The sequence below is a fragment of the Pleurodeles waltl genome, chromosome 8 (genome assembly GCF_031143425.1).
Source record: "Pleurodeles waltl isolate 20211129_DDA chromosome 8, aPleWal1.hap1.20221129, whole genome shotgun sequence".
Lineage (NCBI taxonomy): Eukaryota > Metazoa > Chordata > Amphibia > Caudata > Salamandridae > Pleurodeles > Pleurodeles waltl.
Genome location: NC_090447.1, coordinates 1186700494 through 1186727833, shown reverse-complemented (window position 1 = coordinate 1186727833; position 27340 = coordinate 1186700494). Strand labels below are relative to the sequence as shown.

The window sequence follows — 27340 nt, the reverse complement described above, 5'->3', positions numbered from 1 at the left end:
CCGTCTCTCCTCCTAGATCCACTCGGACGGCCCCACAATCTTTTTCTCAACAAATCGTTAGTCCTATCAGCTTGGCTCATTTCAGGGCTACCCAGCGGTCCTTCCCGATTTCGTCGGAAGCTTCAGAGCTCATTAACAATGCCTGGGCGCCTGGCACAAGGCGAGCCTACAGATCAGCTTGGTCTCTTTGGGCAAGCTGGTGTGTGGGAAAATGTGCTGATCCCTTTTCAGCGGATCTAAATCTAATTATTAATTTCTTAGCGGCTCAAGCAGGACTGGGTAAATCATACCGTACTATCAACCTTTATAGGTCCGCTATTTCTATGAACCATTCTAATATTGATGGCAAGCCTATTGGGATTCATCCCTTAATTTGTCGCCTTTTAAAGGGGGTCAAACTCTCTAAGCCCCCTTCTGCCAAATACTCCCACGTCTGGGATGTTTCATTGGTTCTGAATCTCTTTCTTTCTTGGTCCGACAATTCGAGTCTTTCCCTAAAAATGCTGTCTGCCAAACTCACTATGCTCCTATGTCTAATTTCCATCAAAAGGGTTTCTGATGTTAGGGCTCTAGATGTTTCTGCCCGTCAGTTTTTACCCTCAGGTGTATTGTTTCACATCGCCAAACGCACCAAAACTAATTTACATTCGGTGTTTTATCCCTTTTTCCCTGATAAACCAAAATTATGTGTGGGTCTTTGTTTGAAAGAATATGAGAAAAGAACTGTCAACCTGAGAACGTCTTCCTCTACCCAACTTCTAATTTCCTTTCGCAAACCTCATAACCCGGTTACTTCAGCGACCCTAGCCCGTTGGGTCAGATTGATCATGTCCCTAGAGGGTATTGACACTTCGGTGTATGGGGCCCATTCTTCCAGGGGAGCCATGGCCTCTAAAGCGTTCGCTTTAGGATCTAGTTTGGAGGACATTCTCAGGTCGGCAGATTGGACTAATGATAATGTTTTTAAGACTTTTTATTGTAAACCTGTTAGAACTGCTTCTTCTGTAGTTATTGATATGCTTTAAACTCGCATAATAGAGCCTCCGGTCTTGTCATAAAATGTAGATTTTCCTAGTAATTTATGACGGAAAGTCTTAATTTTATTAAAGACACGGAGGCGAATATTATCCCACCTCAAGTACTTCTGTTAATATGTACTTTTTTTCTCCCTCCCAGCGACTCCTGCACTTCCTCCAGCTTCCGGATAACGCCGTTGGCTTCTCCCTTTCTCCCTTCAAGAAGAAGTCTTCGGATGCATCAGTGCAACTTTCACAGGACCCTCTGCCTCCTTCATCCGTCTCTCGTCTCATCACAGTGGTCCAAGAGTTTTGTTCAGTCTCCCTGGCATTGGCGATTGTGGGACTCATTTACCAGTTGTTTTATGATGCTTTCTAATTTACTCGCTCAAGAAAAGAGGGCTGCTTGCAGTCAAGGGTACTCTCTATGGTTGATGGTGTATGCTGATTGGCCTAGTTCTTAGTTTCTGTTTCACTCCCATTGGTTAGTCTGACGCTAATCCTCCTGGGAGCTGTAGTTTCTTGACTGCTGCTGTTTAAAATAAAGTAAGAAAAGAACGCATAATATTCGCCTCCGTGTCTTTAATAAAATTAAGACTTTCCGTCATAAATTACTAGGAAAATCTACATTTTCGACAGTGGCATGAAGAACTTAATCGTGACAGAGTATTTGCAAAAAAACGAAAACGGTACCTGAGTTATTTGGAAGTAATGGGGGAGAAGTGGTTAACTGTAGTGCGAGGTGATTTGCACACAAAAAGAAAAAGGAAAAAATAAACGGTACATTACCAAAGAGGATTCATAAGTGTTTCGGCAAGATAGGAAGACGTACAAATTACTTTATGGGAATCGGATTTTAAAACGGAATAACAGACACTGTGCGTTGAGAGCGTATCTTTAGAAATTGCGTGTTTCTAATCAGAGGCAGGATTCGGGCCTCAGTAACGCGTGAAGCAACTGTTGTACAGGAACGTTTAGGTGGAAGTCTCTGACAGCTCTGAGCGTCGGTCGCATCTGACGAATGTGTGAACGTGTGGCATACACGTTGTGATGTATGCAAGGAGTCATGATCTTGCGTGAGCTCCGCATTGCAAGCAGGAAGTGCAGGCACATTACAAGTGTAGAAGCACTATATTCAGTGCCTCCTGATTAAGTGGGTGTTGAAGGAGGCGTTCAATAGTCGTAGTTCCCGATAACTGACGACATTGTCATAGAAGCAAGTCGACAAGGTAACTTTTTGAAAATCTCAGGAAGCAAGCGTTTTTAAAGTAATTATCTTCAAAGGAGCATACAAAAAGAAAAAAAGGTGACGGCAGAGACTGCGGTGACCACATTATTTGTTTTAGTTAATTATTTTGTGAGGGAAGAGTCTCTATTATATGTCTTGTAATATCAGTATACTTGCATTGCATGATAGCATTTTAATAAGGTCTGATCCAAGGATTGTGAATACTCATTTAAAATGGATGTTTCATCAATTATTGCTCCTCAAATTTTTTTACAGAATCCAGGTACTCCTGATATGGTATGGTAAGATTGTCATGAATCTTTCGAAACATATTTAGAGGCAATGGGATGTGAAGCATTTGATGAATCTAGAAAATTTGCATTGTTGAATCACAATTTGGGAGTCGAAGGACGGAAAGGTTTACGAACTTTACCCAAATTTACTCGTGCCACATCAAATAATGCAGATGGTGAAGGAGATGAGGACTCAGTATCAGAAAATATGTTGGCAGATGAGTATGCTGAAGCAATGAAGGCTTCAGATGACAATGGGAGAAAGGATAGCGTAGTGGTGGAAAGGCATACGTTATTCTCCAGGACTCAATTGCCAGGCGAATCTGTATAACAATACATATCAGAATTAAGGACGTTAGCTGCTTTTTTTGCAAATTTAAGGATCTGCAAGAGGAAATAATAAGAGATCAGTTCAATAATAGAACTAGTAATGCGAAAGTACAGGAAAGACTATTAGAAATAAAAGACCCTTCGCAAGGAAGGAAGCAACAATGAACGTAGTTAGAGAACAGGTTGAGGAACACTCAGATATCGATGGTGATGACAGGACTGAAGTCTTGGTTATGTATGATGATGATGAAATTGGTAAAATAGGTGAAATAAAAGAAGGGTATCGTCCACCAAGATGCACTATGAAGGTCAATGGCAAAGAAGTGACAGTTTGGGTAGATTCACATTCACCATATACCATCATTGATGAAGAAGTATGGAATCAAACAGGTAAATATAAATTGGCTCCACCTGACATAGAACCTGAAGGGTACTGTGGTGTCAAATTACCATTATTAGGATATTTGAATTGCAAGGTAAATTACAAGGATAGGTGTGCTGAGGCACGTGTATATGTGGTAAAACAAGGGAGAACCCAATTAGGGCATCGAGAACAAAATGTATTAGGAATTGTTTTGGATCCTAATCATCCAGATCAGGTATTATCTACAAGTGAATGTGAAAAAGACAAGTGGAACATTAGGTTTCCTAAGTTGTTTGCGGACAATTTAGGAGGTTTAAGAAAATGTGAACATCGAATAATCTTGAGAGCAGGATGCACACCAAAAGTGGATAAAGTAAGAAATGTACAGTTTGCATTGAGGGAACAAATGAAAGAGGAATTAAAGAGGTTATGTGATGCCAAAGTTATAGAGCCTGTAGACTCATCAGAATGGCTTAGTCCCATAGTTTAGGCACACAAACCAAATGGAAAATTGCGCATGTGCATCGATTTGAGAGATCTTAATCAGTGCATTTGGGCAGACTGACATCCTTTACCTCATATAAATGAATTAATATCCAGTTTAAAGAATGCAAATTATTTTTCTTCTATAGATTTATCTAATGGGTATCACCAGATATTATTACATCCAGAATCTAAGCACCTCACATCTTTTGTTACACCCGAAGATCCAATTCAGTTTATACGAATGCCTTTTGGCTTAGCACCACCGTCATCTGTGTTTCAAAGAGTCATCAATAATATTTTGAAGGATATAATTAATTCTGCAGTATTTCAAGGTGACATATTGATGTGAGGAGCAGATAAGGCTGATCAAGATATTGTATTGAACAAAGTACTACACAAACTGCAAGATGCAGGACTTACTGTCAGTGCTGACAAATGTAACTTTGGAGTCAAACAAATTGAATATTTAGGACATACATTGTCAAGTGAAGGAGTGAAACCTAAGAAGAACTTGTTAGAAGCCATTTAACAAGCGTTATTATCAAATGACAAACAACAACTGTGTTTTTTTCTTGGATTGGCTGATGTAATGAAGGTCGGTGTCAAATTTGTATGGTCAAATGAATGTCAGTTAGCATGCAAAGGTATAAAAAAGGAAATTGTGAATGCTGTGGAATTACAACCACTCGATCCTGGTGATCAGGTAATCATTGTAGTTGATGCTAGTGCATACGGTTTGGGAGCAGTGTTAAAGCAAAAAAAAACAATGGTCAGGAGCGTGTGGTAGCATTTGCATCACAGACTCTTAAAGGAGCGGAACCATCATAATATGTCATTGAAAGAGAGGCTTTGGCGTGTTGGTGGGGTGTAAACTATTTCAAATACGTACGGGGAAACACATTTGAGTTGAGATCTGATCACAAACCTTTGATTACACGTAGAATAGCCAAATGGTTATACAGATTACAAGAATATGATTTTGAGCTACGATATGTTCCTGGCATCAGGAATAGAAATGCAGATTGTTTATCTCATCTTCCAGTACAAAAGTCAGCAGAAGATGATGACATGCAGGATAGTTAAGAGTGGCTAGTAGCCACCATAAGTGAATTGTGTGGTTGTGCTATAAATCTTAATGAGTGGAAGCAAGCCATAAGAGATGATGCCATTTTGAAAGATGTGTGTGAAAATGTGTCCAATGCGAGAATTAGAGTGTCAGAGAACGTAATGAGAGATTTAGATGATTATAAAATGATATGGTCTGAGTTATCATTAATTGATGTGGTTTTGAGGAGATGGGAAAGGTTAGGGGTTCCTGTAAGTTTAAGGAGCAGATTGTTGGAGTTATTACATAATGGTCACAGTGGTATGTCAGGTATGACAAAGAAGGGCCTGAGTGGATTTTTGGGGGCCTGGGATGGATAAAGAAATTGAAAGATGTGTGCGGAATTGTATGTGTAGTGACAAATCTCATAAGTTAGAAGAATCTCCCATATCCTCTACTAGCTTGCCAGAAAAACCTTGGCAAAGAGTAGCAATAGACATTTGTGGACCATTTGCTGCTAGAGGAATTGAAAATAAATATGCCATTGTATTAATAGATTATTATTCAAAGTGGTCGGAGGTAGCTTTTACGAGGGAAACTAAAGAAAGAAACATCATATATTTTTGTGAAGAAATTTTCCGGCGGGAAGGTTATCCTGATTGTATTGTCACGGATAATGGGCCACAATTCACTGCGGAGGAGTTCAAAATGTATCTAAAGGAGGTAGGAGTAGAACAGCATACCATTGTTGTCAATCCAAGAGAATGGTCTTGTTGGGAGATTTAATTGTGTATTGAAGGAATGTGTACAAATAGCTGAGGAGCAGGGGAGTGACTGTAAAAAAAATTGTGAAGGAAATGATTTGGAGTTATCGCAATATTCCCCACTCTAATACCAAGGTATCGCCTTTCTGTTTGTTAAATGGCAGAATAGCAAGAACTATGTTGACACCTGCATGGATGAACAAATCCATAATAAAAAAATAATGAGAGGATATTGAGTCAAGAGTGAGAACATATCAGGGGAAATATGTAAGCAGACATAACAAATTGAGGAACAAAATTCACAGGTTCAAGTGTGGTGATTGGGTAAGAACTTTTCAATTGCAAGGTCATAGGTCTAATGCATCGAAATGGTCAAAACCAAATCAAATCAAGAACATACTGGGCAATAACATAAGGCTAACCGATGGTAAGAAATGGAATGTGCGTGGGATAACATTCTGTAATGATTTAGAATATAAGGAGCATGACTGGGAAAGATCTTTTCCTTGTGTAGAAAGCAGCAATAGAACAGGATGGTTTAATACCAAACCTGTATGACAGAAGGATTACATTTGCAAGTAAATCTCACATGAAATATTGTATGTAGTTAGTTTAGTTGCAAACAAAATTGTATGATTTATAAAAAGGGGAGATGTGTTGTATCTGAATAATCTTGTGTAAAGGGTGCTTCGCAACCAATGCTCTTCCACAGGATTCTGGATTGTGGATTCCTGGGGCAGAGGAGCTGACAGTTGCTGAGCAGGGAGGTTTAGCAGGGGTTGTTGTCCTGTACTCAATAAACTCTTAAAACATACGTGGATGGAGTCTGTAAACTTAAAATTTGCATCTCACCTTTTTTATTTTACTTAAAAATCTTTGAAAAATGCTTGTTGCTCTCCAGCTGTAAGTAATAGTAAAGACACTTTCAAAATCCCGTTGCCTACTTGTTATTGAGTCAATGTAGGTTAATCGTCTCTCATATTAGAGACTTTTGTATTCTGACAAATTTAATTTCAAGATTTTATTGTAAGGATTAATCCAAAACAAACTGTGATTCTATTCACGGCATCAAAGAGAAAATAAATATAAAAACGTACATTTGTATTAACAATGGGCAATGTTGAATGTATCAATTAAATTTGGGATTTACTCTAAACATAGGTGTAAGGCTTTGGTGATGGGCATAAAGTTATTTTTCTAAAGAGTTGTGCCCTCGGGGATTAAATGATTACAGAAGTACCTTGATTGGATGAAAAACAATACATTGATTGCTCTTTCTGAAAACGTAGATCCTTTTTAAAAATGTTAGAGCTCTTTTTGCATCTAGATTGCCAGTAAGTTCTATGTGAATAGCCATACAAATAATTGATAGAGAAAAGGCGTGATTAGCATGTAATGTTCCAAAACAAAAGAAGCATCCTCTCTACATGACCAAGAGAATACTGCATGACAACTGCCGTTTCTGTAGCGCTTCTAACAATAGGAACATCTATAACACATCTTCAGAAGCATAGACACGTCTCTTGTGCACATGCGTACATTTTCTGCATTAACTACTAGCCGCAGAAACTGGTGTCTTGGGTCAAACATAGCTATTCTATGTTAGTGTAGAATGCTTGCTCTTGGAGTTAACAGATATTGTGTTTTTTGTGCTCACATGTTGATTCTCGAGCATGTTATTTTTTATTAGCTCATTTAAAGGAACATTTGTGCTGCCTCTTAGCCATGCAAACCAATTTTATAAACAGTGGGGAACTAGAAAGTTGTAACCTGAATCAAACACAGGAGCCTATAAGATGCGAACGTGGTGGGGCGAATAAGACAAACATTACACCAGACGATGATGAAAACAATCCTAGACATATGGTTAATGCAATCCTAACATCTGGCCTAGGCTCTCACACTTTGCATTGCATTACACTCTAAAATTGGTTCTAGAAGACAGCATTGGGTTAAAGGAGCACATGGGCAGGGTCTTGCATTTTTATGTTGTCAGATGTAATAGTTATACTTTGCTTAATTATCCTCAGGTCTGGCTAGAACCAGAAGGAGTTTTTCCAAGAAAAGAAGGACCCCAAGTCAACAGCATTTGTCCAGTCAGCATTCTCAGAGTGGCAGATGTAAGCAAAAGAAATCAGTGAATACATCTCACCTCTAGTAGTCATCAGGAAATTCCTGATAGACTTTGTTTAGACATTGTGATTGTATATAGAACTGCTGTTGGCAAATTAAATTAATGACTTTGCATGTACTAATGCATTTTCTATAGACAGAGAATAAGAAAAATCTTTGATACATCACACCCTTAATGCATATAACTAAGTGAAGCAATCTTGGAGCGCTGATGTTTATAACGTAGTGAAACAATCTTGACGTGCTGAAGCTTATAACTAAGTGAAACAAACTTAGTGTGCCGATGCTTATAACTAAATGAAATGTTCTTGGAGCTCCAATGTATATAAAACCAAGTGAAACATTTTTTAAACGACCTTGCAGCACCAATGCTCGTAACTAAGTGAACAATCATGGAGTGCTGATCCTTATAACTAAGTGAATAATCTTGGAGCACCAATGCTTATAACTAAGTGAAACAATTTTGAAACAATATTGGAGTGCCGATGCATATAACTAAGTGAAACAATCTTGGTGTGCTGACGCTTATAACCAAGTAAAACCATCTTGGAGTGCAGATGCTTATAACCGAGTGAAACTATTTCGGAGCGCCAATGCTTGTAACAAAGTGAGACAATCTTGGATCACTGATGCTTATTACCAAGTGAAACAATCTTGGAGTGCTGATGCTTATCACTGAGTGAAAGAATCTTTGAGTGCCAATAATTATAACCAAGTGAAACAATCTTGGAGTGCAGATCCTTATAACCAAGTAAAACAATCTTGGAGCGCCCATGCTTAAAACCAAGTGAAACAATCTAACCGCAGTGCTATGAAAATTAACGTATCCCACTTTAATCAGAGCTAAAAGTAACCAAGTCTCTTGAAATAAACCAATTTCATAATATGAGAAAACCATGGCAGCCTGGATCAACAAATTCTGATTGCCTAGCCATTTTCCAGAGTTGATCAGCCTTCTGTGTGCCACCAGCCCTTTGACACTGTCCACTTTCGTTTTCCACTCATCAAAAGTGGTGCAACTGAATCACTTTAGGTACTTAGGGTTAAGTGCGGGGGGTGGGAGGTAACAGAAAGTGCACACTACCTATCAGAAGCTAGTTAATTTTCGAAAAGTTGCTCAATTTTAAGAACCTGTACAGAATTCCTGGTGAACTCTGAGGCCACTGCAGCTCACTGCTTTGTTCATTAGTATCTGCAGTCTGTATGTATGTATGGGTGCTAGTGGGCCTGTCAATATAGGTTGTACATTGCTGTGTCTGCATATGAACGTGAGTATACGAATCTCAGTGCCTATGCGCCTGAATAGTCTGCGTCTATGTGCATGTCTGTAGGCGCTACACAACCAGTAGCCTACGTCAGTGGCAAATGCTTGTTTGCGGTGGTTGAGTGTTATCCATCATCCTTCTTTGGCTTTTGATTTTCACACATAACTAGTATTTGTTGGCCCTGCAGTGCTTAATACCTTAATCTTTCCCCCTGCTGACCAATTGTGTGATCGTGCTATCACTAGACGTCTGTGTAGTGATATGACTTCCCTGTAACACTCAAGAGCAGACCTAGGAGCATCCGAATATAAACTGATCCTTATTTTCCCACAACATGGCCCAGCAGCGTGAACACGAACTGCAGCTAATAGTGCCTGATTTGTTGAAAATGTAATGCAGATGTTTAAAGACAACAGCCAATGAATTTTACAAATCACAGCCGTTCTTGACTCTCCAAAAAGCGTTTCCCTGCTGTGCCGCGGGTATCTGTGCGAGCATCTCAATGTACTGAGCAGTGGGCTGGCAACTTCCGGCCCTTTGAGCCTCATCCTGTCCCAGATAAAGTGCACCCACGCCATCCGGCCTCCATCTTGGATGGGAAATATTTGTTTCTTGCTCAAGTACTCGTATCGTGTGAGTGAAGCCTTTGCCTGGATGAGTGAAACTGAGAAATGTTAGCCAGTGATAAATATATTGACGTTGGAACAAAAGAAGCACAGCGCTTCAGAACACGATAGCTGTCTTCGTGTTTTCACCACGACTAGGATTTATAAACGTCAAGACTACAAGGGACCTACTGGGAGAAGTGTTTGATTAGGCCCGGGCGTGTTTTTGAAGAGGCGGGTGGCTATCGTCGTTGGTGTCCCCCGATGACGACAGAGATGGGTGATATTTCAGACCTGTACTACAAACAGTGAGGGACAAATACACCCCTTTATGGGTGCCCAGGGAAAGTATTCAAAAGAAGCCTGTGCAGACTGTGTTATGGGAAATATCCTAACAACAAAAACACAAAGACTGAGTAAGAAACAAATATTTCCCTTTATTAAGCTTTAGGAAATTATAGAACGATTCCTCAATATAATGTTTAATATAGCCAGACAAAACATGTCACTGGGTTTACACTTTTTCATATTCGTCCGTAAGAAACTTTATGAATCCTACATATATTTATACATATTGACATTTCAGCAGAGGTTCAAGTAATCCAGGTGATGTTCCATCAGTTAGCAGCAGATGACAGAGTTATCAAATGTTACACAAAAATACAAACGGTGTATTTGGAAGATTTTAGTAAGCCTTACTCCTTGGCCAGTTGCACGCTGGTTGGCTTTGCTCCTATAGGTATTCCATGTTTATGTAACGAGTTTATCAAAATTTCTCGCATGTCTTGGTTGTAGGAGTCAAAGTCAAAGACGTTTCTAACAACACTTGCCAGTCCTTCGTTTGGAAATTTCTGAAAAAAGAGAGCAAAATTGTCAGAGGGTAAACTGCTCCTTAACACAAAGGCAGTTGTCTCACGTTCTTCAACCTGGCAAGGCAACTAAGAAAGCGAAGGCCTTGCCCAAGGTGGTATGGGACAACAACAAATAACCGAGTAGGAATGGCTCAGCTTTTCATCCTTCAAAGGTCAATAAAGTCAGTAACATTGCATTGGAGACGTATATCATATGTTATCCAGCCAACTGGATACAATTCACTTTGTAATTTGCACACTATGAATGCAATTATTGTATGAATCTGTTTCTCTCAGAAAAAACAGGCTTTGTATTAATGAACAAGGTACTTCCCCCCGGTAACGCCTTATGTGGTAGAAACTATAGCCAGCTGCACATTCCTTACCTTATAATTTTCTGAAGGCATCAGCCTGGATCCGGAAGGTTTTTTGTGAGCAGTACCCCTGTGTTCCGGTAGGTGGCATCAATCGGCTCTGTGTCCATAGTTGGCATCGTCCACGCCGGAAGTGCGTGCCGACGTCAGCTTCTTTTCACAACTTTCCACACCAGAAGCACAGAGCCATGAAGAACACTGACCGCTGGTATGGATAACTAGAGCCCTGAAAAGGGAATATAGTCCTGTCCCTAGAAATCCATTTGCAGAACAGGGAGGATGGGTGGGCAGGTAAGGAATCTGCTGCTAGACATAGTCTCTACCAGATAAGGCATTACCGAAGGTAAGTAACTTGTTCATCTGATAGAGATATCTAGCTTCAGATTCCTTACCTTGGAATAAATACCCACACAATACCATTCCTGGAGGTGGGTCTGCAAACCAATTTCAAACAAGGAAGCTGTGCAGGTCCAAACAGGCAAAGTGATCAGCATGCTAATGCAGTGGTTGCAGCTTGAGCTCTTGTGGAATGAGCTCGAAAACCATCAGGAGGTTGCTGCTTGGCCTTTCGAAATAGGTCTTGATGCAGAGTACGATGCAATGACGGTTCACTTCTGCACCACCGACCCTTCTTCGCACCCACATACCCCACGAAGAGCTGGCCCTCCACCCAGATCTCATGGGTACGATGTAGGAAGAACGCCAGCGTTCTTTTTGGGTCCAGGCGGTGGAGTCTCTCATCTTCCTTAGAAAGGTGTGGGGGTGAGTAAAACATAGGCAGGGTGGTTCACTGGCCTACATGAAAAGGTGTGATCACTTTTGGCTGAAAAGAGGACCATGAGCGAAGCACCAGTTTGTCAGGATATATAGACAAAAGGCGACTTAGATGGCAAGGCCTGCAGCTCATTTATTTGACAGGTAGATGTAACTGCCACAAGGAAGGCTGTTTTCAGTGTGAGAAGCCTGAGGGGACAATTGTGGAGAGGCTCAAAAGGAGCAAATATCAAAAAAGTTAGCACCCAAAGCAGAGCCCTGCTGGGCAAGGGAAAGAATGAAAAGTAAAATCTCAGAATGAGGGGGATCACCAAACTTTTCTGCACACCGTGCCACAAATTTCTTACAATGGCAGGCATATACTGGGTGACAAGATGACGTTACAGACTTTGGGGGGAAGGTCAAAAACTGTTAACTGCCACTGCTCAATTTCCATGCAATAAGGCGGATACTAGACATATTCGGGTGAAGAACCCCTCCCTGCTGCTGCGATAGAAGATCTTCCAGAAGGGGCAGCCTGATCGGAGGATCAATGTCCATGCTCAGTAGCTCGGGATACCAGACTCTCCATGCCCAGCCGGGGTCACAAGGATGACTTGAGCCAGGTTGTTCCTGAACTCCTTAAGAACTCTGGGCAGGAGTGGTATGGGCGGAAAGGAGTACAGCAGCTTGGGTTTCACTCAGGATGAAAAGTGTCTCTGAGTGAGTGCCGCCTTGGAACCTCCAGTGCGAAAAAACGCTGACTGCGCATTCTCGGCAGGGGCAAACAGATTGAACCAAGTCTCTTCCCACTGCTGAAACAGACCTTGTGCCACCTCCGGGGGGAGAAGCCATGCACTAGGCATCTTTGGCCGAGTTTGTCTGCTATGGGGATCAGAGAGCCCTTCAGGTATTGAACCACCAGGGATGTGTCCTGCTGTTCCAGCCATGTCCAGAGATGCAGAGACTCTGGACAAAGGGTCCACAAACCCATCCCGCCGTGTTTGTTGCAGTACCACATGGCGGTGGTGTTGTTTGTGAACACCTGCACAAGACTTTCCCTGATGGTGAATAGAAAGGCTTTCAATGCCTGTCTGACAACTCGGAGATCCAGCAGATTGATGTGGAGTGCGGATTTCGCCAGACACCAGAATCCTCTGAAATTCACCCATCCCAGATGGCCAGCCCATCCCAAGAGTGACCCATCTGTCACCAGAGTCAGATGTGGTTGGGGAAGGGAGAGGTATCTGCCCCTGACCCAATCACGGTTCGGTAGCCACCATTGCAGATCTTATGCAGTTCCCTCCAAGATTCGGACCATTTTGGAGAGATTCTCCTGATGCTGCGCTCACCAGAATTTCAGGTCCCACTGCAGAGCCCACATATGCCATCTGGCATGTGTCATCAGCAGGATGCAGGAGGCCATGAGTCCCAACAGCCTCAGAGTCCGTTCCAGCGAAATTCAGGATAGAGGCTGAAATATCGGTATCATAGCCTGAGTATCCTGGACTCGCCAATTAGGAGGAGAAGACCGAAACCCCATAATGCCTACAGCAGCTTTGATGAAAGGGAGCGTATGACAGGGAGGCAAGTGCGATTTTGGGACGTTTATAGTGAACCCAAGCAAACGCGGGAGGATCGCCATAGTCTGGAGGTGAGACAACAGTCTGGAGGTGAGACAACAGCCTGGGGCGAGCCTGCCCTCAACAGCCAGTCGTCGAGATGGGGGAAGACTGGAACCCCTGCTCTACGCAGACCACTGTCATCACCTTGGTGAACATCCGAGGGGTGCTGGTAAGGCCATAGGGGAGCATGGTGAATTGAAAATGCTTGTGGCCTACCGTAAACCAGAGATAGCACCAGTGGACAGGCAGGACAGTGATGTGAAAATAGGCGTCCTGAAAGTCCAACACTACCACCCAGACTCCTGGGTCCAGGGCAAACAAGACCTGCGCCAACTTGAGCATTTTAATTTCTCTTTCTTGGGGAAAAGATTGAAGGCTTGTAGATCTAGAAAAGGGTGGAGACCCTTGTCCTTTTTGGGAACTAGAAAGTAGCGGTAATAACAACCACAGCCTACTTCTTACCCCGGAACCCACTCTATGGCTCCCTTAGCCAAGAAAGCCAAGACCTCCTCGTGGAGAAGGCACAGAGGATCCTCGGTCAGATGGACATGAGATGGTGGAATTGGGGGAGGGGTAGTCTCGAAGGGGAGGGAACAGCCCCTTCAGACAATCTGCAAAACCCACCCTGTCCAATGCTATGGACTGCCAGTGGGAGGTGATGGTGAATCCTGCCGCCAACTGTGTGCCCATGGTGGTAGAGGGGCAGATTAGGAGGGTTTGGAGGCTGCTGGTGTTGGGGAGGCGGCAGACTGACCCTACCGCTGGCCACTTGACCCACAAGGTCTGTGAGTACCACGTTCTTGTCCAGGCAGGGGCTGGGAAGCATGTGTGGCATGGTGGCTGGGTGGGAAATGGTGCGGCTGGAAGCCCCTTCCGTAGCTGAAAAGGAGTTAAAGGCAGATTGGGGGTGAAGGGGGGCTGCTGCGGGGCCTAAGGACCTAGCTGTAGCCCGAGAGTCCTTGAAGCGCTCGAGCGCCAAATCCACCTTTTCCCGAAGAGACAGGTGCAATCGAAGGGCATATACATAAGGGAAGCTTGGTCATCCCCAGAAAAGCCAAACCTCCTCAGCCAGGTGTGGCACCTCAGAGTCACTGTTGTGGAAACTGATCTGCCCAGCAAGTCGGTTGTGTCAAGTCTGCAACGAATTGTGAACTTTGCTGCATCTCTCCCATCTGCGACAGCCTGAGAGAGTACGGTCCGGCCTCCTCCAGAACCTGTGGCAGCACTTCTCCAACCGAGCCCCACAGAGAGTGGGAATAATGGCCTACAAGGCATGCAGTGTTCACAGACAGCAATTCCAGGCTGGCAGAAGAAAGACATCTTCTTCCTAAATGAGCTACTCTTGAATCCCTGTCCAGGTGAGTGTTAGGGAAAGCACCTTCGTAAGTTGAGGCTCGGACCACCAAGCTCTCAGAAGTAGGGTGTTGCATGAGGAAGGTTGGGTCCCTGGGTGCGGGGCAATGATGGTGGGCAATCGTCCTATTCACAGGAGCCCCTGTGCTGGGTATGGACCATGTAACCAAAAGGATAGGGTGACCAGACGTCCCATATTTCCCCAGACAGTCCTAGTTTTCAGAGAACTGTCCTGGTGTCCCGACGCTCTTGTTAATTTTAAATAAATGTCTTGGTTTTTGGGATAAAGGTCAGGTCAACCTGCAAGTGCTTTTGATTATTTTAAATAAATGTCCCAGTTTTTGCAACAAAGGTCAGGTCAACCTGCGAATAAGAAGTGAAGTACAAGTTACTTACCTTCGATAACAAAATATCTGGTAGAGACATAATCTAGTTGCAGATTCCTTACCTTAGAATTTTCCCACAGGCGTCAGACTGGATCCGGATATTTTTCTTTGAGCAATACCCTTGCGCGTCGGTAGGTATCGTCAGTCGACTCCGCAGGCGTCGTGGTCGCCGTGATGACGTCGGGAGTAGTACATAGACGCCGCCCTTGCGCAGTGACATCAGTTTCTTTTGACGACTTTCTACACCAGAGCGCAGAGCCGTCAAGAACACTGATTTTGGTGCGCCAGAGCTAAGGACCTGAAAGGGAGGAATCCCCGCCCCTAGAAATCAGTTTACAAGCGGAGAGGATGGGTAAGGAATAGAATATGTCTCTACAAGATATTTCGTTACCGAAGGTAAGTAACTTGTACAACTGATAGAGACTTCTAGTTGCAGATTCCTTACCTTAGAATAGATACCCAAGCAATTCCATCCTCGGTGGTGGGCTGCAAACTAAGATCATACTAGAAAGTCCTGCAGGACTGAACGACCAAAGTAGCCTTCCCAATGGACCTGACTATCCAGGCAGTAATGCTTAGCAAACGTGTGCAGGGACGCCCAGGTTGCTGCCTGACAGATATCCAGGACAGGAACTCCGCGTGCTAACGCAGTGGATGCAGCAGTGGCCCTGGTAGAATGAGCGCCCGCAAGCCCTCAGGAGGTTGCTTTTTTGCCAAAGCGTAGCACATTTTGATGCAAAGAAGCACCTGTCGAGAGATGGTACGTTTCTGCACCGCCTTCCCTTTCTTCGCACCCACATAGCCAACAAAGAGTTGATCGTCCACCCGGAAGTCTTTAGTACGATTGAGATGGAATGCCAACGCTCTTTTTGGGTCCAGACGGTGGAGTCTCTCCTCCTCATGGGAAGGATGTGGGGGTGCCTAGAAGGTAGGCAAAGTGATGGACTGGCCTACATGAAACGGTGTAACCACCTTAGGAAGGAAGGAAGCCCTAGTGCGTAACACCACTTTGTCGGGTGCACAGACAAGTATGGAGGCTTTGAAGAAAGGGCCTGAAGCTCACTCACCCTGGGAGCAGAGGTGATGGCGATGAGAAAGACAGTTTTCAATGTGAGGAGCCGTAAGGGACAATTATGCATTGGCTCAAAGGGGGTACACATCAATTAAGTAAGTACAAGATTAAGATCTCACTGAGGCATGATGAAGGGAGTGGGAGGAAATAAGTGGGTGAGCCCCTTTAAGAACCTACTCACAAGAGGAGATTTAAAGAGTGAGGGCTGATCAGGAAGCCTAAGAAAGTCAGAAATGGTAGACAGATACCCCTTAAGGGTACCCAATGCAGAGCCCTGCTGGGCTAAGGAAAGAATGAATAGAAGAACCTATGAAAGAGGGGCAGCTAGGGGGTCAACAGATTTGTTGGTGCACCATGCCACAAATTTATTCCAACGACAGGCGTATACAGTTTTAGTCGATGGACGCCTGGCTGCCAAGATAACATTGCAGACTTCGGGTGGAAGGGCAAATGCCGTCAACTGTTGCCGCTCAATCTCCAGGCATGAAGGCGGAGGTTGGACAGGTTCGGGTGGAGGGTCGTGCCCTGCTTCTGCGACAGAAGATCCGCCTGAAGAGGCAGTCTGAGAGGAGGATCGATGGAAATGCTCAATAGCTCTGGATACCACACTCTTAGAGCCCAGTCTGGAGCCACCAAGATAACTTGGGCCCAGTCGTACTTGATTTTCTTGAGAACTGTGGGCAGAAGAGGGATAGGTGGGAAGGCGTAAAGGAGGCCGGAGTTCCACTCAAGACGAAAAGCGTCTCCGAGCGAGTGCCGCCTTGGAAACTCCAATGGGCAAAATAGCTGACATTGCACGTTCTCTGCGGAGGCGAACAGATCTAACCAAGCCTCTCCCCACTTGAGAAAGAGGCCTTGCGCCACCTCTGGACGGAAACGCCATTCGTGATTGGCAGTGCGTTGGCGGCTGAGTTCGTCTGCTCTGGCATTGAGAGGGCCCGCCAGATGTTGAACCATCAGGGTAATGCCCTGATGTTCCAGCCATGTCCTGAGGCGTAGGGCCTCCTGACAAAGGGTCCAGGACCCTACCCCGCCTTGTTTGTTGGAGTACCACATGGCGGTAGTGTTGTCCGTTAACACCTGCACTACTTTCCCTTTGAGAGAGGGAAGGAATGCTTTTAACGCAAGTCTGATCGCTCGGAGCTCCAGCAAATTTATGTGGAGTCCCAACTCCGCCGGAGACCAGAGGCCTCTGATCTCACGCTCTCCCATGTGGCCACCCCAACTCAGAAGCGACGCATCTGTCACTATAGAGAGATCCGGGTGGGGAAGGGAGAGGTATCTGCCAGTGACCCAATTGGGATTCGAAAGCCACCACTGCAGGTCTTTCGCAGCCCCCTCCGAGATCTGGACCATGACGGAGAGATTCCCCTGATGCTGCGCCCACTGGAACTTCAAGTCCCACTGCAGAGCCCGCATATGCCACCTGGCATGTGTTACTAGCAGGATGCCAAGAGGCCCAGCAGCCTCAGAGTCTGTCTCACTGAAACCCAAGACCAAGGCTGAAAGATCTGAATCATAGCCTGAATGTCTTGGACTCGCTTTTGGAGAAGATAAGCCCGAAACAGCACTGTGTCCAGAACTGCTCCGATGAAAGGGAGCGTCTGAGAGGGAGTCAGGTGTGACTTCGGCACATTCATAGTGAACCCCAGCTGGTGCAGGAGGTCTGCCGTAGTCTGGAGGTGGGAGACCACTGTCAGGGGGAAGGCGCCTTCAACAGCCAATCGTCTAGGTAGGGGAAGACTAAGACCCCTAACCCGCGAGGATGAGCTGCAACCACTGCCAGCACTTTCGTGAACACCCGAGGGGCACTGATAAGGCTGAAAGGGAGCACAGTAAATTGAAAGTGCTCGTGACCTACCACAAATCGTAGGTAACGTCTGTGGGCAGGCAGGATGGGGATGTGGAAATAAGCGTCCTGCAAGTCCAACGCTACCATCCAGTCTCCTGGGTCCAAGGCAGACAGAACCTGAGCCAGGGTGAGCATTTTGAGCATCTCCTTCTTGAGGAAGTAGTTCAGGTCCCGAAGATCTAGGATAGGGTGCAAGCCTTTGTCCTTCTTTGGTATCAGAAAGTAGTGGGAATAACAACCACGACCTACTTCCAATGATCCTCCAAAAGGTGATGGAAGGATGGTGGCATGTGTGGTGGTGCAGATTCGAAAGGGAGGGAGTAGCCCTTCCGAATTATTTGCAAACCCCACCCGTCCATGGTTATATGTTCCCAGTGGGGCAGATGATGGCAGATTCTGCCACCAACTGGGCGGGAGTGAGGAGACGGACTAGGAAGGTTTAGAAGCTGCTGCGGGTGCAGAGGTGGACTGGACAGACCTCTGGTTCCCTGTCCCACGGCCATGTGGGATTCCGCGCCCCCGGCCACGCGGGATTCCGCGCCCCCGGCCACGCATAGGCTGTCAAGCGTGCATGGCCCGGTGGCTGGGTTGAGGATGTGACAGGGCGCCCCTTCTATGCCACGAAAGGGCCGAAAAGCGGACTGTGGGGGGTGTGTGGCGGAAGAAAGGCCAAGGGACCAAGCCGTAGCCCAGGAATCCTTGAACCTCTCCAAGACCGAGTCCGCTTTGTCTCCGAAGAGACGGCTGCCATCAAAGGGCATGTCCATGAGTGACTGTTGGACATCCCACGAGAAGCCAGAAGTACGTAACCAGGCATGGCACCGTAAGGCCACTGTCGTTGCAACCGATCTGTCCAGACAGTCAGTCGTATCCAGCCCACAATGGATCATGAACTTTGCTGCGTATCTCCCATCTTTGACTGCTTGGGAGACGATAGCACGGGCCTCCTCCGGTATCTGCGGCAGGACTTGCGCAACCATATCCCATAGTGAGTAGGAATAATGGCCCAAAAGGCATGCAGTGTTCACAGACCGCAGCGCGAGGCTGGAGGAAGAAAACAACTTCTTACCAAATTGTTCCAGCCTTTTGGATTCCCTATCTGGGGGTGCGGAAGGGAACGCGCCAGAAGAAGAGGACGCCTGGATGACAAGACTCTCAGGCATAGGATGTTGGGACAGGAACTTTGGGTTGTTTGGCACAGGCCGATGGCGGCGAGCAATAGTCCTGTTCACAGGAGCCCCTGTGTTGGGTTTGGACGATGTACCCAAAAGGACATCAGTGAGGGCCTCATTAAATGGGAGAAGGGGTTCAGACGTAGAAGCCAGCCTAAAGCACCTCCGTCAGGAGGTTAGACCTGACTTCGACAGTAGGTAGCTCAAGGCCAAGGACCTCAGCCACCCTACTAACCACCATGCTATAGGTAGCTCCCTCCGCCGTAGCCACAGTATGAGGAGACAGCATGCCAGCATCAGGAGAAGTATCCAGACCACTGGCTTCGCCCAAGTCCTGTGCCCAGTCCATAGTAGGGTCTTCCTGGTATTCATAAGGGCCCAGGGACCCCTCAAATTCCTACCCGTATTCGTACCCATAGGAAAATGGGTCAGAATCCGACCTCGGGCGAATAGGGCCCACCGAAGCTGATGGTGGCGACGGCCGACGCCGCTCCGACTCCGAGTCGTCGGGAATGAGAATCGGGTTGACGTTGATAGTGGGCACTACCGACGTCGGGAGCCTCGCTAAACGACCCAGCACGGGGAAGGTCTCGATTGTGCGACCAGCGTTGGTGCAGATCCACACACAGATCCGGAGGCGACCTCAGTGGCTGAGGCCGAAGCCGCTGGCACGGAACCCGAAGGCCCCTCAGCCAAGCCCCTTGGGCCCGAAGGTGCGTATTGGGGTGTGCACTCCCAAAGATGAGGCGCATAGCCTCGCAGAACTCTTTGAGTTGGGCAGGGGTCACTCCGGCTCTGGGAAACTCGGGGAAGTGCGGAGTTGACCCAGACGTAGGCCGAGGACGGACTCCTAGTGCGTGGATGCTCGTCCCGACGGGGTGAAGTCGGAGAGCGATGGGACTTCTTCGACTTCTTCTTACTTTGACCCGAAGACTTCGAAGAAGACGAGTGGTGATGGCTCTGCGACCGTTCTCGAGACCTTCCTCTCGAGCGAGATCGGGATCTACGCGGAATCGAGTGCCGGGCCACCATCAGCTGTAGGGACCGCTCCCTCAAAACCTTCGGATGCATTGCCCGACGCTCGAAGCACGACTTCGGGTCATGGTCGCGCTCGAGGCACCACAGGCAAACATGATGAGGTCCGTCACCGACATCATGCGGTAGCAGGCCTCGCACGGCTTGAACCCAGTGTTCGGGACATCCTCGACGCACCAAGAGTTGCACCAAAAAAGTTCATAAAAATGGTCGAATTCGGCCAAAAAATAGCTGAGGGTAGCTCTCTCTCGGGTCAGCGCGTGGCGCATAAAGAAAATAACTGACGTCACTGCGTGAGGGCGGCGTCTATGTACTACTCCCGACGTCATCACAGCAACCACGACGCCTACGACGCCTGCGGAGTCGACCGATGCCACCTACCGACGCGCAAGGGTATTGCTTGAAGAAAAATCTCTGGATCCAGTCTGACGCCTGTGGGAAAATTCTAAGGTAAGGAATCTGCAACTAGAAGTCTCTATCAGATAGGTACGTTATCCTTTTACATGCGCATCTAGTCTTAAATAACTGAAGAATGTATTTTATTCTGCCTCTCCGGTGCCTGCTCCCATATTTATCTGTGTATGTGTATGTGTGTGTGTATATATATATATATCTATATATAGATATATATAGATATATATATATATACACCTTTCACATGCACCTATAGAGTCCTAAATAGTTGAAGAAGTAACTTATTGGTTTCTGCCTGTCCGCTGACTGCTCCCATATCTATCTGTGTGTGTGTAAGTATATATACCTTTCACGTGCACCTATAGAGTCTTAAATAGTTGAAGGATTAATTTATTGGTTACTGCCCATCCGCTGCCTGCTCCTATATCTATTTGTGTGTGTGTGTGTGTGTGTGTGCATACATACACACACATTTACAGGACGTCTGTGAGGGCATCAATGAACGGGAGTAGGGGTTTGGATATGGAGACTCCTGGTTGCAGCACTCATTTCAAGACATTAGTCTTGACTGCCACCGAGGGTAGCTGAGGGTCTAGGACCTCAGCTGCCCTCCACACCACCACTCCCTCCTCTGCAGCCATGTTAGGGGGAGAAAGCATGCTGCTATCTGGAGAAGTATCCAGTCACTGGCTTCATCCAGATCCTCACACCAGTCCCTGTATGGGTTTGCCTCATACAGCTGGTATTCCAAAGGGTCCAGCAGCCCCTTTCAGTCTTCCCCAAGGCCAAGCTCTAGGAAATAGGGCTGAGGCTCTGATCTAAGAGACAAGACTCCCGCCAGCGTCAGAGTCACCCATCCAGCTCAGTGCTGTTGGAGTCAGGGATGACAATGGGGATGGCAGCGCCGGTAGCATTGCATCGGGACCGGCACCAGGGAAGGTAGAGATAGTACGATCAGCGCCGGTCTGGATCCAGGACTGCATTTTTGGCAGCTCATCGGCACAGGACTGGAGCTGGCAGCCTAGAACACTATGAGTCCTCCTCTGATCCCACAGAGCCCAAAGGAACACTGATGGGATTGGACTGCTCATAAATGAGGCACGTAGTCTCATAAAACTCCTTAAGTTGAGCAGGGGTCACTCCGGCTCCTGGAAAGCCAGGGAGGTGCAGAGCCAGCCCAGGTCCAGAATCAGAGAAATTATGCATAGAATGCAGGCGCTCCCTTGTCACGTCGACCGACGGACAACTAGAGGTCGAAGACCGCTTCGACTTGTGCCTCAACTTAAAGGATCGTCCCCAGGTCTCAGAATGTGCCAAAGATAACTTTGGATTCCGTGACTGGTCCCAAGACCTTCCCATCGACCCGGACCTCGGCTGGCCACCATCAGCTTTGGGGACAGCCGCCTCAAAGCCTGCGGATGCAAGGCCCAGCAGTCGAAGCACAACTTCGGGTCTTGGTCAAAACACCACAGACAGATAAAGTGAGGATCACCCCTTGAGATCGGCTGGTGACAGGCTCTGCAGGTCTTAAAACCTGTCTTATGCAATGACACCAGAAGGAAAACCCTCAAAAACTGTTGACAAAATGTCCAAAAAGTACAGTCAAGAATTGATTGTGGAGTAGCCCTTCTCTGGATCAGCGCTGGATGGCCCCAAAAAAAAAAACTGACACCAGCACACCTGGGTGGTGTCTATATAGGTACCGCAACATCACTTTCGGACAATGCCGATGAAGGACGTGGAGGCGATCGTTGCCACCTTTTGGTGAGCAGGGATCTCCTCACCAAATTTTTTCCAGACCAAGTCTAATGCCTGGGGAGAATTCAAAGGTAAAGAATCTGCAGCTAGAATTCTCTAGCAGATGGCAATAACTTATATCCACAAATAATTTATCATGTTTTCATGTAAGGCTTCGTGCCACACTTCTGCAACTTCTATGCGCTGTAAACACAAGGTGTTACTATTACCCAAAGTTATTATAATCAATGTATCAGCCTTGAAAGTATGAAAGGCTGAGTTGAGCTTGCAGGGATTCTATTTTGTGACCTGCAGACCACACCTCATGTCAGCAACAGATAGTTAACTCATCGAGCTACCTTGAAGAAGGTAATGCGGTTCAAAAAGAACTAAAAATGTTATTAATGAAAATCATACGAACTTATATAAATTAAATACAGTTACACCAATTTAATCACTCCTCTTCCTGTGAGTTCAAAGGGTGACTATCTGAAAAAACAAACATTGGCAAAGCCAATAGGTCTCTCTTATAGGAGCTGTTGACTTTGGCAATGTTTTTTGTCATGCTGTACAGCATGACTAAAATGTTTAATTAAGAAAATAGAGCTAGGGCATGGCCTTCGCTGCTGAGTTATTTTTAATAAAAAAAAAAAAAGGGAGTGGGTCAGGACAAGGCAACATGCAGGGATGAAAGGCAAAAGAGAAGGATGCGGGTGGGAAGAGAGGGCATGTGAGAGACAATGGGGAAACACACGGACAATAGACGGTGGGTAGGAGAGCTGAAGTGGCAAACAGACATTGGATGGTGGACAAGAGGGGATGGGACAAGTTGACAATAGCAAATGGGCGGAAGGAAATGAGGAAATGAGGTTGAGGAAGCAAGCTGGGGCAGCAAGCTACAACAGAGAGGGTGGGAGGAACTGAGATAGGAAACTAACAACAGAGGGTGGGAGGGAGTTGATGGATAAGCATACAGAAAATAAAGAGAGGGAGGCACTGGGAAAGCAAGCTGTCAACGATGGTCAAGGGAGGGGAAGGGGCAGCAAGATGGCGACGGAAGGTGGCAGGAGAGGATGGGGCTGCAATCTGACGAAGCCTGACGGGTGGGAAGGAATAGGGCAGCAAGATGACAACAGAGGGCATGCAAGTGGGGATGAGAAAGCAAGCTGACAAAATAGGGAATCGGGGAGGACCTCAGACTGCAAGCTGACAACAGAGGGCATGCAAGAGGAGCTGAGAAAGCAAGGTGACAATTGATGGTGCATGGGAGGGGTTGGAGAGCAGCCTGACAATGGAAAGCAGGGGGATGGGGCAGCCAGTGGACAAAGGAGGAATGACGGGAAAGGATGTAGAAGTTGACAAGGGAGGGTGGCTAGGAGGCACTGGAGAAACAAGAGGACAGCGTAGGACGGGAGGGGGCAGCAAGGTGACAATGGAGTGCACTCGGGAGGGGATGGGCAGCAAGCTGAAAACAGAAGTAAGGGGGAGTAGCTGGGAGAGCAAGCTGACAATGGAGGACAGGTGTGAGGGACTTGTGAAGCAACTGACAATGCAGGTACTGAGGCCATTTTTGTTCAGGCAGGATTTTGAGATGATCCAACCAAGTCTGGGTGATCAGTACGTCAGAGCACATACTTGCTGGAGATGCTGAGAATAAATGTAAGCACACTGAACCAAACAGTAGTGGCCTAAGTGTGGAATACTCCTCAATTGGTGCCAAATCCAATCTAGCACCAGCTTTAAGACCTTGATTACTTTACTGAGGCATATATAAGTCATAAAAGATGTACTGTATATATACACAAACATCAATGGCATGAAGCATAAATGTTGCTGTAAGCATCCTTTCAATGTTTGTACAAGGTCTATAACAATATTGGAGAATTTATATAGCACAAGAGAGTGCAAACACCCCATCAGTCAAGGAGTTAAGGGCCCAATACATGTTCTTGGTCTAATCAGAGGTTTTTTGTGACAGTGATCAGTTGACCATCTTTAAACCCCTACACGTTAGCCCCACACATTACCCCAGACACTAACTTAGAATAACATGAATCCAGGGGTGCAGACAGATCTGGAAACTGTGCTAAGGTGAAAGCACCTCTATATACCCGGGGGTCGCATTGGACTATTCAAGATAAATCCATTCCCTAAATATTCACAATGCTTCACAACTTTCTGGGGTGCTCCACTGAGTGCAAAAGCCCCTCCTGCCACACATACTACTATCACTTTTGTTTTCTTGATAATAAACATTTATGAGACAGTAGTTGGAAAAGGTTAATAAAAGAATGTGCAGTGCATTTGTGGAGTGGCCAGGGAGCAATAAGTCATCAGCAAAAATAAGAATTGGTACATCACTCCTATTTCTGTGATACGGAATAACCATAAAGACCAATTTCTGACTTCACATCATTCCCCACGGCTAAGATGTTCCCCACAATTAGGATGTTAGTTACTAAAACCAAATTACTGATTTGTGTATTATCTGTATTAGTGAGTCATTTCTCAATTAATAGTGTCTATGCTTAAGGTGAGATATACAGGTGAAATTCTGTTGTATAAAAGTATGAAAAATTAAAATGAAATCAAAAGTCACTCAAAAAATGGGCATACAAAATAAAAAACTAGTTCTATCCCACGGGCACAAGAACACAAAAAATCAATTCATTCTAGAAGTGATCACAACGGGCCTCTTGTTAGGAAGACTCAACAGTGTTTGCCCTTCAGTGTGCCCACTTTACTTTGTCTTGCATTGATTTCCATGTAATTACTCCAACAGAACCTTTACTTTGTTTGTGGTAACTGAGTTACACCACCCTTCAGTAAAAGCATCAGGAAAACTACTTTTTAAGGATAAATATAATTTAGTATTTGGGTTGCTAGCAAATAACTGACATGCTTGTAATTACGATCAATTTAGGACCAGGGTTAGGGATATTATGACTTCAATTAAGATTGCATTAGAATCCATTTAGTTATGTAAATTTGTTAAATTTCTAATAAATCAATAACATTTACAGTTAGGTTTAGTATTACTAATACAATAATTAAATACAATTACATTTAAAATGAAGTGTTTTTATTAATTAAATACAAGGTTAGGATACCATGTAGGTTAGAAAAAAGTTTACAATTAGTTGATCCACTCTGTGAGTGCGTTCCACATTAAAAAGTGCCCAAGGAAGCACCCTACATGGCTAAATAAAACATGGTAGCTCAGCAGTACCCGAAGCTGAAGCACAGTAGTGGGTGACGGTAACTGTCCTTATAAAGAAATGCTTTTCAAGGATTTTAATAGGTTGCAAAAATCTTTTTCATCAATTTCCCAAAACTAAAGTCTCTCATATTTATACCAATCGATCAGGCACCCCAATCTTCTAAATTCATTATGTGGGAAGAGGGGTTACCAGGGCTTCAGATTTTCAAAAGATACTTCTTGTTCCTTCTTTCTTGATTGCTAACGTCATACGCTGTACTTGTATGAATGGGATGCAGTGCCATTCATACAAGTACAGCGTATGACGTTGGCCACATAGCCAGAGGATAAAATCGAAGACCACATTTAATTCATGTCACTGCCTTTAGCAGGAGGAGCATCATGTCTTTATGAGAAAGTGTTGCTTCTTCCCTGTGCTTGTCCAATAAAGCCAAACTATATGCCAATAGTTAAATGATGTCTTGCAATTCAAATTGCAATTGCAAAGAAAACCAGCACCGGAATGGCCCTGAGGATGGATTTGTCCCAATTGGTAGTACTGGCTGAGGACTTTGAAGGATTATGGACCAGCTCCATGATTAGCAGAAAAAAAATACAAACGAATCTGGAATATGATATATTGGGGAGGCCAGAATGAAAAGGTAGACATACAGAGTGAAGCTTACCTATCTAAATGGCAAAATATGTTGTAATAAACTACTTTCAGACAAACACCAGGATGGCATTATACAGTCGGGCTGTAAGCTGAGCACTAAGATGGTGTGCAGTAAAACACAAGGAGACAAAAACAAGGACTCCTAAATCGTGAAGGAACCTAACGGAGAGAATTAAACATAGGTGGTAAGCGTGGTAAACAGTGCAACTCAAGAGAAGTGGGGAACCACAGCAACAATTCAGATTTTGGCCACAGGCTTCAAATAATGGCTCTTCCACTAACATCCCAGAAGTGACCAACTTAACTAAGAATTAAAAATGTAACATGAAACTGTGTTGTGCTGTCTAGTCATTGTTCAGGCCCAATTTCCACTGTCTTGTCTTTCAAACTTTGCAGTTTTTCCCAACCCTGCAAGTGACCTTTTCGAGTCCTTACAGTATCGCAACTTCCAAAAAACCTCCATGTGCTACCCTAGAATAAGCTGCAGGACATATTTTTTTGTAGTAAACATTTGTGAAGTCTGTGCAGTAAGATATTCTGCACACCTCTTAGAAATACCATAAACCTTCCAAGCAATAAAGTACTGTCTTGGAGTAATCTGGAATGAACTATGGCCTTAACCTTGTACTCTAGGGGGTCTTTTAGGAACACTGGGGGAGGAATGAAAGGAGTGTTTCTGGAGACTTTCCTGGGTCTAGAGACAAAACAGACTATGTGAAGCAATTACTAAGTGGAATGCATCAAACCATGTAGTACATTTTGGGTGTAAATCAGGAATCGTCAAATGTTCATTGATAGCCACACATTGTCCCATTTTTTAAATCACAATGCAGGTTTCCTGGACATTCTCTAAAATGTTAATATTGTGGTTTTGCGTGCAGTATATGTTTGTAGGAAGTTGGCTATGTATATACTATTTCAAAGTAAGAAATAGTGTGCACAGAGTCCAAAGGTTCCCCTTAGAGGTAAGATAGTGGCAAAAACAGATAATTCTAATGCTCTATTTTGTGGTAGTGTGGTCGAGCAGTAGGCTTATCAGAGGGTAGTGTTAAGCATTTGTTGTACAGACACAGGCAATAAATGAGGAACACACACTCAAAGACTTACTCCAGGCCAATAGGTTTTTATATAGAAACATATATTTTCTTAGTTTATTTAGAGAACTACAGGTTCAAGATTTACAAGTAATACTTCAAATGAAAGGTATTTCACTTAGGTACTTTAGGAACTTTGAATAATCACAATAGCATGTACAGTTTTGGCAAAAATGGCAATAAGCTATTTTAAAAGTGGACACTGCAAAAATCAACAG

At 45.1% G+C, this 27340-nt stretch overlaps 1 protein-coding gene across 1 annotated transcript in view; it reads right to left on the bottom strand.

The window, feature by feature from the left end:
- The window catches only part of VWA8 (von Willebrand factor A domain containing 8), a 1423713-nt gene that overhangs the window by 675667 nt on the left and 720706 nt on the right, over window positions 1-27340 (bottom strand). The window contains exon 26 of the mRNA XM_069205432.1: window positions 10229-10380. Coding sequence (XP_069061533.1) covers window positions 10229-10380 — 152 coding nt within the window. The remainder of the gene's footprint in view (window positions 1-10228; window positions 10381-27340) is intronic.